We start from the raw sequence: 14,435 nt of genomic DNA, 5'->3' as shown, positions 1-14,435 counted from the left end.
TATAAAGCTGTAACGATATATGTAGTATTCTTTATATTACTCACATGATTGGTCAATTTCTTTGCCTTATGTATTTATGCGGCTATGCAAATTTACCTGTGTATAGGTCCTCATTAGTATAAACGTCGAATCAATAATAATTTATATAAACGATAAGAAATAAATATATATTATACACTTAAAAAAAATTTTAGTATATATATATATATATATATATATATATATATATATATATATATATATATATATACTATATATATATATATGTATATACAAAACTTTTCTCTTTGAATATAAAATATATAAAAAATGTAAAGGACTAACATAAAAAATATCACACATTATAATAAGAATGTTGTAAAGTAAAATATAAGTTTAATGGCAACATTGAATATAGTAACAAAAAATAAAAAAAATGTTATTATGGAGTCTATCAAACAGCGATCACGTGGTCAGCTTGCGGGTACATAATATGCGTGTGTAGAAAAACGCGCATGCGTCCCACAATTTGGGATCATTGCACCGAATTCGTTCGCTAGGAAACTTGGGACTTGGGCTTATTTGCGCATGGAAAGTCGTAGGGGTAACTTCGATTATAGATTTAATCCATTTATTTTTGTACGCAAATCGCGTGTCCTCCGCTAAAGATCCGTTAATATTATAATTTCATTATTTATTTCACGTTCGCGGATTAGGTGATGTAAAGAAATTATGGAAGCGTACGAGAATCGAGTGCAAGAAAAATCGCAGGATGGAGGTAAACATTTTTTAATAACTTGCTTGTTTTATAAATTTTCTTCACATAAAACGCGTACAACGTATGAAATTCGTGTTCTTTAACAATTATATGTAATTATAAGAGTATAACAATTATTGCACATCTTTTTACTTTAAACGCTATTGTTTCTGATAAAGGTAGATATTATATATACATATATATATATATATATATATATATATATATATATATATATATATATATATATATATAATGTACATACAGGTACAACATGGTAGTTCAACGCGTTTTCAAACGAACTTTTCAGAGATAAATTAATGTGCTCATTAGTACATACCTTGAGATACAAGTTTCTAATTGATATTTAATTATTAAGAGCATATAAATATATTGATTTCGTACATCTTTTTTATATTTAGTTTAGAAATACCTTTCTATATACATTCCCCTATTCTCTATTAATAATATAGAAGATAACGTTTTGCGCGTCAATAAAAAATATTAATTTGTATTTAATAATAAATTAATTTTTTTATATTTATGATAATTTATCATTTTTAACAATAATTTGACAACGTATTGAAATAAATGTTATTTGTAAATAAAGTAAAAATAATTTTTAATAAAAAAATATTTTTTTAATTTAAATTATTTTATTTAAAGAAATATAAATAAAAAATTATTATTTCATATAAATAAAATATAAATTAAAAATATTAATATTTTATATAAATAAATACAAATAAAATTATTATATTTTTCTTTTTTAGTATTATTTAATAAATATGTGTCATTCTTTTTTTATAATATAGGTATATTTATTTAATAAACATATTATTTTATAATTATAATTTAAAATTTAATTTATAATTTAAATGTTTCTGTTGGAATTAAAAATTTTATCAAGATAAAATAAAAATTATAATTTGCTATTAAATTTTTGAATTAATTTAAAATTATTTATTTTGTATTAAATTTTACATTTTAGAATATGGATTTGTTTGGCAAGACTATCTTGATGCCACAGGCAGTATGGAAGTTCCACAAATTATGTTTCCTCATGTGGAGTTGACATTGCAAAACAGTATTGAGATAGGTATGTCATTGGAGGTACCAGTACAGAAGAATAATGATCAAAAAGAATTGTCATACTGGGTAGCCTCAATTGTTATGGCTTGTGGACCTTTATTACGGTTGCGCTACTTTGGTGGTGATGATAGATCATTAGAATTTTGGTTTAATCTTACAAAAGAAGCTGGTCATGAACTTGGTTGGAGTGTGAAAAACAATAAAAAATTAGAACCACCTGACATTGTACTTGAGAAATCACGAGATTGCATAGACAAGCTGCCTGACTTTTTAACAACAGCACGTACACTTCCACCAGATATGTTAACAGGGGTAAGACATTAAATATATTTTCTTACAATTTTTTATGTTAGAATAATTAATAATTTAATAAAATACTTTTTTTTATCTTTTGTTTACACAGGATGCTCTAAGTATGACAGACAAGATAAAACAGGGTATGAAAATTGAGATAAGCGATGTCTTGCATCCATATAAGTTATGGGTAGCTACGGTAAGAGCACAATTGCAAAAATCTCTGAAAAAAGTATTTATTAAAAAAAAAATCTGTATTATAAAATACAATATAAGAATAATACTTGTATAATATAAACTTTTATAAAATAAGAGAAAATTATTCTTATATAATTATTTATTTGTGTTCCAATGTCTAAAAATATTTGATTTTTTTTACAGATTATTGAAAACGTTGGAGGACGTCTTTTATTGAGATATGACACACCAGGTTCCTTTCGTGAAGATTTTTGGGTATTTTGTACATCTGAGCGTTTACATTCATATGGATTTACATCTAAATCAAATTCCACTTGGTTCTTAGAACCACCTGGCTCAATAGTCGACTTGTACACTTACGAAGAATGGAAAGATTTGTTGGAATCTAAACCAAAAGATTATGAACTACTTGAAGAATTATTTAATAATAATATAGATTATTCAAAACATAATTTTAAAACTGGAATGAAAGTAGAGGCTCTACATCCAGTAGATCGAACAAAGATCTGCCCTGCTACTGTAACAAAAGTATTTGACGATATATATTTTCTTGTAAATATTGATGTGTATATTGAACGTTCGGATAAATCAGATGATACGTTTGTGGCCAATAATTCAGAGAATAATACATGGTTATGTACTGCGGAGCATCCATATATATTTCCAGTTGGCTGGGCACAAAAACACAATATCATGTAAATATCACGTAAATAATATAAATATATCAGTCTTTCGTAATTTATTATGCTATAATTCTATATAATTATAAGCATTATTTATAATTTATAAAATATATTTTTTACAATATCTTTCTGCATAATTCTTTGATCTTAACATATATGATTTTCTCAATCTTGATCTGTTGCAGGATTACTCATCCACAAGGTTGGACTTCAAAGACTGAAGATTTTGATTGGAATGATTATCTGGAAACTGTTCACGCTAATGCAGCACCTGAAAATTTATTCAGCAAACGTGCGAGCGCCGTTGAGGCGGGCTTTGAAGATGGAATGAGATTAGAGGCTGTTGATCCGGAACACGAACATATAATATGCGCCGCCCACATTACTAAAATTATTGACAATCTGTTGTGGGTAAAATTAGATAATTATGATTACTTTCGGCCAGATCATATAGTTGACATGCATTCCTTGCAAATATTTCCTGTAGGATGGTGTGAATCTAATCACTATCCATTAAAACCTCCACACAATTACATTGAGATTTGTAAAAAACTAGAAATGTTTGTAAAGGAGGAGAAGAAAGCCAATTCTTTGGACATACCAATATCCGAACCACGATCTTCACTCTGGTGTCCAAAGATATATTTTAACTACCGATGTTTCACGGGTCCGATGATCTCGAAGGGAAAATTGGCTACACTTCCAAAATCAGTAGGACCTGGACCAGTTGTATTGGTCATGCGAGAAGTTTTATCAATGATAGTCTCTGTTGGATATAGAAGCGCTAGAATTTTGAAAGTTCTGCAATGCGATTCTAAACCAGATCCTGGATATCATTTAGAGGTTTTAAAGGCGAAGCATAAAAATAACACATATCGCGCAAGTGTGGCCATCGTTACGTCAGGAGACATGGTAGCAGATTTTTGCAGAAGTATCTGTAAAAAATTAATGGTATGCCCAAATTTATTTGGTCCGTTGCACATACCAGAAAATGAATGTCCGGATGAATGTTATAAAACATCAAAAACAAAATATAGTAAGTTACAGTATCCTAAAAAAATTATGTATAGAAATGTACTTATACTATAATTATTAATATGTAGAACGCGTTTTTATCGACAACTTAATATTTTTAGCAGCGACGGTTGGAACTGGAAAGAGAGGAAAACCGAAAGGTTACACAAGTATTATGGTGCAAAAGCCGAAACCTTGGGGTAGAAAACGTAGAAAGCGTCGTGGCAGATGGGCTAACAAACATAAGGAGGCTCAGGAGGAATACGATCAAGAGGATGAGATGCCGTTTATGTCGTTAGATCTGGCGAAACATGTCTCGGAAAGTCATATTAACGAGGCCTTTGATGGAAGGCAACCGCTCTCGGAAATAGATATCATGATACAGAAAGGTCTGGAGAAATCCGATAAGTCGGATGATTTTAAGACTGAAATACCTTCCAGCAATGTCTCGGAGGATTCTGGTAGTTCGTTCAATGATAGAAAAATAAAAGATAGAGAATTGCCCAGTCCCCCTAACTTAACTTCTAAACAACATGTAACGAGATTTAATCAGAACTCTGGAGTCACTAGAGGAATTAAGAGAGATTGGGACACGAGCATAGAATCTGATTGCTCCGAGGCAGATGCCGAATACGTGCGAATGCAAAAAACGCAACGACGACCAAAAACTCGGAAGCTCGATTCGAATCCACTATATTGGAGTGTAGACGACGTATTTCGGTATCTTAGAAAGACAAGCGACTGCAAAGATCTTGCATATCGCGTCAAAGAGGAAGTAAGTATTACACTTATTTTAATTCTAGAAATTAAATTTTTTTAAAATTATTATCACAAATTTCTATATATGTATTATACATAGAAATCTGTGATTATATTATAATTTATATATTGATGATAATATTTCTCTGTTATTCATAGGAAATTGATGGTCTTGCATTTTTGCTACTGAATCTTCCCTCTCTTACTCAACATATGAAATTACGGACAAGTTTAGCCATGAAATTATGTCGACATGTTGAGCAAGTTAAAGTTACGTTCCTTCTACGACATCTTCATGAAGTAGAGCCTGATCAATATCAAGTTGTTTAATCGATTAGCAATAAAATTAACAATTATCTTCTGTATAAAAAGATTTTTTTTCAATTATATTGCACACAGTATATATAATATATATATATATATGTGTGTGTATATATATATATATATATATATATATATATATATATATATATATATATATAGTCATGTAATAATCATGAAGATAAATAATTAACAAATTTAAATTGCATTTTAGACTTTTCAATTATACATTGAAGAATATTTTATTTTTATCAGTTTTTATCGCTAGAAAAGAAGCAATCAGTTTTTTTTAATTCCATGAAATTAGCAAGAGGTAAATAAATTACAAATAACAAGATTATCGAAATTTATGTATATAAAATTAATATATAATAAAATTAAAATATATATTTATTTAGATTTATTTATTCTTATACATACATATACAAGATAAGAAAAATGATATTGTGCCAGAACTTATGTAGAAATATGTTTGTAAAGCAAATATATAATATTATATATAAAATTTATATTTTTTAATAACATTAGATATAAAGAAAAGAATTTAAAAATTTACAAAGTGCAAATATTTTCTTTTTTAAAGTTCTAGCGCGATAGTATTTTTCCACATATATATATATATATATATATATATATATATATATATATATATATATATATTTATAGAGAGAGAGAGAGAGAGCAATGATATTGCACCAGAATTTTGAAAAAAAAAATGTTTATGCTTTGTAAATCTTAAATTCTTTCCTTTTTATCTATCACACGATTGTTTAATATCGTGTAAATAAATCTTTTCCCTTTTTTGAAAATTATTTGTTATCTTCGCGATATCAATGTTTTACTTATAAAACAATTTATCTCGCTTTATTTATCTGTTTTCTATTTCTCGAAGAGTCTATAGAAACGGAGTAATTTCGAATATGTACAAGTATATATGATTCACCTGGCGGATTTATCATATCGTTTTCCAAACCACACATGAAACGCGTGCCAATTGACGGTTCGTATTGAAGAGCCGAAATGCTGATTGCTTTGTCTACATTCCTGTCTTCCGGCTTCAGCAAGTTTATTACTAACGTCTCACTCTCGGTAGATTGTCGCGCTGCTATTTTGCGTATTAAATCGTTCAATTCAGCAGCTGATGCTTCAGACGTTAAAGACTTTCTTGATTGAAATAAAAACGCGCACAATAGAATAATTTTATGTTAAAACTTTATATATACTCTTTATATACATATATTTAATAAATATATATAATAAAGAAATATATATATATATATATTTAAACATGTGTATATTATATACATTTTGCGGATCGTCATTAAAATTATTACGTCCAGCTTGTAATTTATTTTCGCTAAACTTATCTTTTTAACGTGTAATTTATTTTCTAGTATAAAATTTTTTCCCCTCTTTGATTTTGCCGCAACCTTCGCTGGTGACGTTTTCGATTTTACGTCTTGTATTTTCTTATCAGTTGCATCACTTTGTTTCGCACTGTCGATAGATTTTAGGGATGTAAATTTTCTCGCCGCGTCGTTACCAGTTACTTTATTGGTTTTAGCTTGTACAATTTTTTTAACGTCTATATATGCGTATATATACTTACTTGTACTCTGTACAGGTATACAGAGACACGTAATTATCAAGTATACATATCAAATATCAAGATCCTAAAGCCGATGCCCTGAATATTTATTTTTGTTAACAATATAAAATTATAAATACAGATATAAATATATATGTAATACAAGTATAGCGTATTACACAAATGTAAATATGAATATGTATTTATATTTGTATTTGTACACTTATATAAGTCGTATGTAGAGATGATATATCTTCAACATCTATACATATATGAATAGAGATGTGTCTAGAAAACAAATTTTAATTATAAAATTGATTAAATTTTTGAAGTTATTTATATCATTAGACAAAACTCATATATGCTTCTTTGAACAAATGTGATTGGTACAGGTTTCAAGAAAAAAAGTACATGTGTACACACATATGTATGTACATATGTAAATGTATGTGTGAATTGTAGCCCGTACACATTTGTGTTTTTATTTTATTTCTCATGTATAATTATTACTGGTTTTGTTTAATTAATTAAAATATTGTGCCAAAGATAGATATTCAAAATTTAAAACAAAGTGATCAAGATAAAATCTATATGGTTGATGACTTTATTCGTAACAATTAGTTTTCCTAGTGCCTATAATCAAATATGTATCCATTCTTATTTTCATGATTCATATATTTTATAGGATGTATTCTCTTGATCAAAAAGTCATTTTATTTTACATCGTGATTCAAATATTACAGTCTACTCCATAAAATATTGTGTATACTTGGAAAATACATTATTTTCTGGTTATAATATCGATTTTTGCCAAAGTTGTACAAGACATCAAGAGAATTATCTGTCTCTTGAACAAGTGAATCTGATGCCAAAAACTAAAATAGTCAATTTGATAAAATAATTACAATCACTCTAATTCGCACATTTTTTCATTTCTTTTATTCTCTTGCAGAGTAGTCATTGACAAGATTTATGACACAGTTTTTGAAAAATAAACAAGTTTGCATTCTGATTTTAAAACAACGATATTATTACCAGGAAATATTAATATAATTCTGTGCTACCAACAGCTCGTTTTCGCTCAAATTTTGTTATCCAAGAGAAGCTTTATTATATATATATATATATATATATATATATATATATATATATATATATATATACATATATTCCTACATTAATTTAATACTTATTAGTATGTTTTAAATATACATAAATATTTTTTATGTTTATATCAGCGAAATTTTTTACGCAGAGAAATTGGTAAAGAACACATCTATATAATATCTACATACGTATAGTACATTATATAGATGCTGATAGAGAAGTTATTTATCACATATGATAAGTATATACATCATGCAATATAAATATGCATCATCCACATTTATTAAAATATTTTATAAACATTAGTAAATCTCTCCTTTCTCCTACACAAAATTATATTAAGAGTATTTATAGTAATTATAGTAAGAGTATCATATAAAAAAGTTAAATCTTAAACATGCATCCGTTTTTAAATAATTGAGAAGAAATATTTCCTACAAGTACGAATTAAGTATTTCTGTTTCAATATATATATTGTAATAAATTTTCATGTATTTTTGTATTTTTAGAGTACATATCATAAATAGTATCGATATGTTTTATACGAAATAAGCAAAAAAATACCAATATATTTTTGGGCGAATACTTAGGCTGTATTTTGTAGATGTAAACATTAATGTTAAATTTTGTTTTAAAAATATCGAATAAGGCAAATAAGAAGAAAAACGATTCTTTTTCTGGCTTGCAGTATTCATAAATTCATATGCGCATATTATGAGTTTATTTTATTTACGTAAATTTAATCCTAAAAAAAAAAGAAGCTGAGGTGACATTAACTTAGAACTGTACAAGAAAGCTGTATAAGAATGTATAAGAAAGGCTTTGTAGAAATTATGCAGAAGTTAGGTCAGTGTTATATGATATATATATCATATAACACTGTGACACATAATGTGAGTTTCAAACATATGAAATACGAATATATTGTGTTCAATGCGAGTTTATTTTCGATTTATACTGACTGGAATTGTATATTCTGAAACAAAGACATTAATGCAATAGGATATATTAGATTCTTTTAGTTAGTTTTTTTTTCTATTAGCCATCTATATATACGCATTGACATTTTGTTAGTATTTATTTATCACTTATAGTATCCTTATGACAAAATAAGTGCATTTGAATCACATGTCATTTTTATAAATTATTATTTTTTTGCAAACCTGAAATATCTCTTGATATGACAATATGTTTAATTTTGTTTATTTGTGAAACATCTGTATTGCGAAAAAAAATATTTTTACACACAATTTTGCAAACCCGAATATATTGTATTTCTAGAAATCAGTTTTTATAAACATGTATATTGAATATTGTGCAAAATATTACACAAATTGAGACTATAGTATAAAGTGTATTATCTTTCTCACATATTTCGCATTATTATACACAGACATATTTGTACAAAATTTCAGTCTTTTATTTATAATATATTATTATATACTATTAGCTAAAGGAAAGCAATATTGATTCATAAAACTATATAGAAAAAAAATTATCAATGATTTATGTAATTTATTAATAATGTGAAAAGTTTAATACAAGACTATATTATGTATAAGTGTATCCTTCTTATCATATATTAAGTACAACAGAATACAATATAATATGGCCGATATTTTGCAAACTTATTAAATCATGATTAATCTGTTCGTGCCATAACATTTACATATTTGTTAAAATTAATTGAAGTAGAATTTTGTCATAAACTTCATATTGTACATATTGTTTTTACACTGAACAAATTTTTTATGATTTAAGCTAAAGTCACTGCCCATAGTGTATTCAATCCGAAAATGTAAGACTTGATCCACTAATGAGTATGTAATTCAATTGACATTGAAAGGAATTTATTCATTTCTTTCTTGGAAAATTTTCCATTTTCCCATATAAATGCTAAAATGTTAACATGTCATCATTAACATTAAAAATTAACATAGCAACTTTTTTTGTATATTTTATATTTAATATATTGTTATAACAGTATATGTGACAGTAAAGTAATTAAATAAAAAATATTTTTATTTTTATAATTAAAATTGCATACACATATACCTCTTATGAGTAGATTATACAGATTGTATGAAAATCTATTAAGTAAAAAGTCATTGCGTATTTTTGCAACAGATGGCATTAGTTCAGTTTTGGCACTACTAGTCATTCACACATATATTTATCATATATCGTTTAACAGCTGACGGTTTAAGCTTCAGTCTAAAAAAAAAATTGAGCGACTTGGTTAAGTTTTGAAGATTTGACAACAAGTTGAAGATGGAAGACCAAACTGTGCATTTTCGCCATATTTTACTGTTTTACTTCAGTAAAGGGAAGAACGCGCGTCAAGCTTGCGAAAAATTGCGTAAAGTTTACGGTGACGATGCTCTACAAGAACGTCAGTGCCAAAACTGGTTCAAGAAATTCCGCGCTGGTGATTTTGATCTCAAAGATGCTCCTCGGTCAGGAAAGCCTACCGAGGTTGATGACGACAAAATAAAGGCATTGATCAAGTCAAATCCATGTTACACGACACGAGAGATTGCAGAAACATTGAAGATCAGTCAAAAAAATGTTCATGTCCACCTAAAGAAGCTGGGATACGTAAGCAAGCTCGATATTTGGATTCTTCATGAACTCAAAGAAGTTCATTTGACGGCGCGTATAAACATCTGCGATATGCTCATGAAACGTGAAGAAAACGATCCTTTTTTTGAAACGAATGATAACTGGTGATGAGAAGTGGATTGTTTACAACAATGTGAAACGCAAACGATCTTGGTCCCGGCGTGATGATTCGCCTCAAACGAGTTCAAAAGCAGAACTTCATCCGAGGAAGGTTATGCTCTCAGTGTGGTGGGATTGAAAAGGTGTGGTGTTTTTTGAGCTCCTACCAAGGAACCGAACAATCACTTCGGATGTATACTGTCGGCAATTGGACAGATTGAACGAATCTGTCATCCAGAAACGTCCGGAGCTCGTCAATCGTAAAGGAGTTGTGTTCCACGACAACGCGAGACCACACACATCTTTGGCGACCCGCCAAAAATTATTGGAATTTGGATGGGATGTGTTACCCCACACAGCATACTCGCCTGACCTTGCGCCGTCAGACTTCCACTTGTTTCGCTCTCTTCAAAACTCCTTGCGTGGAATAACGTTAAATTCAGATGAGGCGGTAAATCAGCACCTTGTTCAGTTTTTCGCCAATAAAGACAGGTCCTTCTACGAACGGGGAATTATGAAGCTCACCGAAAGATGGCAAAAGGTCATCGAACAAAACGGAAAATATATCATTGATTGACCTTTGTTCTTTATATAAAAAAAATGATTTTGAAAAACATACAAAAAATACGCAATGACTTTTTACTCAACCCAACTTTTACTTTGATATTGAAAGTCTGCATATGTAAGAAGATGATAACCAGCCATATTAGCCAAGAGTGAGATAGCATTGCATGGCAATTCAACATTTTGATGATATTTTCCCAATTCATCTATGCTGAAATACATAATATTTAATATTTATACTAAATGCATTAATATAAATTAATATGAACGACAAATTTATGTTATTTCAGATATATAAATTGTTCTTACCTGTTTATATCAAAAATCGATTTTGCGTCCTTATCTTTAAAAATACTTGAACCAATGTGAAAATAACCAACAGAAGGCAACAGTGGCTTTTTCCTTTTTTAAACTTTCATATTCTATGTGTAATAATAATTTTTATTTATATTATTTATTTATAACATAAAAATCAATGATAATATTACATATTACATTTGCAATATATACATAAGTATTTTTATACCTGCATCACATTCCAGTTGAAGTGAATTTAAACGTTTTGACGAGAATGTTGGATCTCCAATCGATCTTTGGCATCTTCTAATGCTAATCGCATAAATTCGGGTATAGGTTTCCACACATTTTCTGTATTCACTGATTGTATCTTCTCAGGCACCAATTCTGGCTTATATGACTTAAATAAGCTACAAATGTTTTGAAACGTATCACATTATTTCCCATTTATTTTATCAAGAGTATAGATATTCTCTCTATACTTACGAAAGTAATGCAACAATATGTTTTGGAGGCTTAGAATATTTTTTTGCAGAGCTAATAATCTTAAGACATCCCTGCGAGAAACATCTTCTGGTCTTGTTAATACATAAATGAGACGTGCTAAATGACGTTCCTAAAATGTACATTTATATTACTTACAAAATAGATTTATGCTAAACAAATATAAGGACATTAAATTATAAACAAATATATGTATTTATATATATGTAAAAAATGCATACCAATTTTTCTCTCTTCAACATCATATAAAAGAAGACATCGTAATATTAATTACTTTTCTATCTACTAATTCATAATCCCATAAACCTAAACATCAACATTTTTTAAAATATACTTTTACATAAATATATGCATAGTTAGAATAAATAACACATGAAATAATATTATTACATTTTTAATGTAAATAGTTTTAGAATAAGAATGAAATCATTTTTAACTTTTGTGTAACAATTTTATAACTATACATACCTAAGACCCTTTGTATCACAATATTACAAACAGTGAGCGGTAGTTGTTCCGACGATACACACCAAGTAATTACAGACTTTGCTATTTCGTCAGACAATTTATGTCTTGGAATTAAACATCTTATTAATGATACTGATTTAACTGCACCTAATATCAAAGTTTAACATTTACTTAATATTTATATATAATACTTAATTAAATCAAGCCTTTTGTATTTATAAAATAACACTATTCATATTCTATAAAATATACTATTATATGTTAATATATATATATTTTATATATGAATTGACAATATACTAACATAAATCTGTATCTATAACAACATTTACAAGTTTATTGAGAACATCATCATCTAATCCTTTTATGGTAGCTTCCTCTTGTAAAATGTTAAGAAACGTATTAAATTCTGGCATTGTTGTACCTTTTGCTGAAAAAAAGAGAAATTAAAAAAATTATATTATTAATTATAAGTTATAAATTTTATATAAAAATATAACTTTTAAAAAATAATTAAAATATATCTAAACGTAAACAAAAATAAGAAAAATACATATAAAATGTGTTCATATTATTAATGCTTACATTTGAGGCTTTTAATAAATTTTAAACATGTCTGTTTCGTTTCACTTTTCACCATCCTGACAAGTTTGTAAATAAAATTCTGTAAAAAAGTACAGTTGAAAAGTTGAATCACTTTTACTTTTTAGTTAAAAAGTGCTTTGAATTCTACATAATAAATTATAAAAAGCACATAATTTGATGCCTGGCCTGGCCTGACCGGTATCAACAGCAACAGTTATGTTTATATATTTTATGCAAGTTAGGTTAGGTTGAGTTTGACACCCACGTCGACAATTGGCCAATTCAAAATAGGCCTCTCCGATTGGTTAATCTTACTGATTACCCTAGGTATCGATCAATGTAAGTGGCAAAGTAAAAGAAAAAGTAAGAGAAAAAAAATTAGAAGGATAGTAATAGTATATGAAAGAAATATAGGCCTTGTTTACACCGACATATTTTGATACTAAATACTACTGGCCAATCATAGCCATTTTATTCTTTAAAAGACTGACCATGATTGGCTAGTATAGTACTTAGTACGCGTATCAAGTGCTTGGTATAAACAAAGCCTAAAGATTTGGAAAAAAGAAACAAGGATCATAAATTAAAGCGAAACTAAAAAAACAGGGAATAACGTAGGAAAGAAAGAGAGAGAAGATATTTCTCTCTTATTCCTTGTTCCTATTTCTTGTTGCCTGGCATTGTGCAAGGGGCTTAAGAGCGTGAATTGAATGGAAGAAGCCAAAAAGAAAGGCATAAATTTTTAAGATGGATGATAAATCTGTGTGTGAAAAATATCTAGATATATATTATATAAAAGAAATAAAGAAGAGAGACAAGATATAGAAAAAACTGAGGGAAAAAGAAAGTATACAGAGCATACAAAAAAAATCTTGGAAGAAATCAAAGAAAATATAAGGAATAAGAGTGTATTGAAAATAAAAAGAGACACTTAAAGTTTGTTAAATTTAAAAATTACATATCTCTTGAGTTTATTATAATTATTCATAAATTTATTATAAAATTCCTTATTAATTAAAAAAATATTTTTTTAATCTTGTCGAAATTTTTCTTAACAATAATTATCTCTATAAAAGCACAGTTTAAAAGATGTTTATAAGAGATCTATAGAATGTTAAAACATGTTTTAATTATAAAATTATACAGTTTATATTTATTCTTATTTCCTATATAATGTAAAATGAGAGAGACTGATCCCTAACAACACACATGTTTAAAAGATGTTTATAAGAGATCCGTACAATGTTAAAACATGTTTCTGAATAAATTGTATAATTTTATTATTATTATCTACAATATACATTTTCTACATTTGTCAAAAGGATATAATCTTGAGCAAATTATGCAACGGGACGCTATTTCTCCTTTAAGCCAATTTTTTCTTTCTACAATAAGAGATAAGAACACCTAGAGCTTGCATTGCGTTTGTGGAGAAAAAAATGTGCTTTGATATAGAAAACCATTCTTCTACCCCGTTAAAGCTTAATATCATGTCGATAATACT

General features: G+C 27.8%; 1 protein-coding gene and 1 long non-coding RNA gene across 3 annotated transcripts; one reads left to right on the top strand and one right to left on the bottom strand.

The window, feature by feature from the left end:
* Window positions 1–532: 532 nt before the first annotated feature.
* On the top strand, window positions 533–5,171 carry LOC140662774 (scm-like with four MBT domains protein 1). The gene is made up of 7 exons (XM_072886401.1): window positions 533–757; window positions 1,728–2,140; window positions 2,232–2,321; window positions 2,504–3,015; window positions 3,189–4,039; window positions 4,140–4,792; window positions 4,936–5,171. Exons 1-7 carry the CDS (start codon window positions 712–714, stop codon window positions 5,104–5,106), a joined length of 2,736 nt encoding a protein of 911 aa, XP_072742502.1. The 5' UTR covers window positions 533–711; the 3' UTR covers window positions 5,107–5,171.
* A 4,661-nt stretch (window positions 5,172–9,832) lies between these two features.
* On the bottom strand, window positions 9,833–13,184 carry LOC140662850 (uncharacterized). 2 transcript variants are annotated; one of them, XR_012046183.1, is made up of 8 exons: window positions 12,932–13,184; window positions 12,679–12,776; window positions 12,347–12,493; window positions 12,100–12,184; window positions 11,861–11,990; window positions 11,604–11,784; window positions 11,387–11,499; window positions 9,833–11,288 (listed from the first exon to the last, which is right to left on the bottom strand). It is a non-coding gene; the product is annotated as an uncharacterized lncRNA (long non-coding RNA). The 2 variants fall into 2 exon arrangements; XR_012046182.1 differs by having other exon boundaries at window positions 9,834–11,288; window positions 12,651–12,776.
* Window positions 13,185–14,435: the final 1,251 nt, after the last annotated feature.

Source organism: Anoplolepis gracilipes, chromosome 2, assembly GCF_047496725.1.
Source record: "Anoplolepis gracilipes chromosome 2, ASM4749672v1, whole genome shotgun sequence".
Lineage (NCBI taxonomy): Eukaryota > Metazoa > Arthropoda > Insecta > Hymenoptera > Formicidae > Anoplolepis > Anoplolepis gracilipes.
Note: the sequence above shows the minus strand (reverse complement) of the source record. Positions and strands in the feature narration are given on the sequence as shown.

Excerpts from the sequence above, each read along its gene's own strand:
- LOC140662774 (XM_072886401.1), top strand. The coding sequence starts at position 712 with ATGGAAGCGTACGAGAATCGAGTGCAAGAAAAATCGCAGGATGGAG. Across the intron at positions 758-1,727 it reads AGAAAAATCGCAGGATGGAG|AATATGGATTTGTTTGGCAA; the intron begins GTAAACATTTTT and ends TTTACATTTTAG. Across the intron at positions 2,141-2,231 it reads CACCAGATATGTTAACAGGG|GATGCTCTAAGTATGACAGA; the intron begins GTAAGACATTAA and ends TTGTTTACACAG.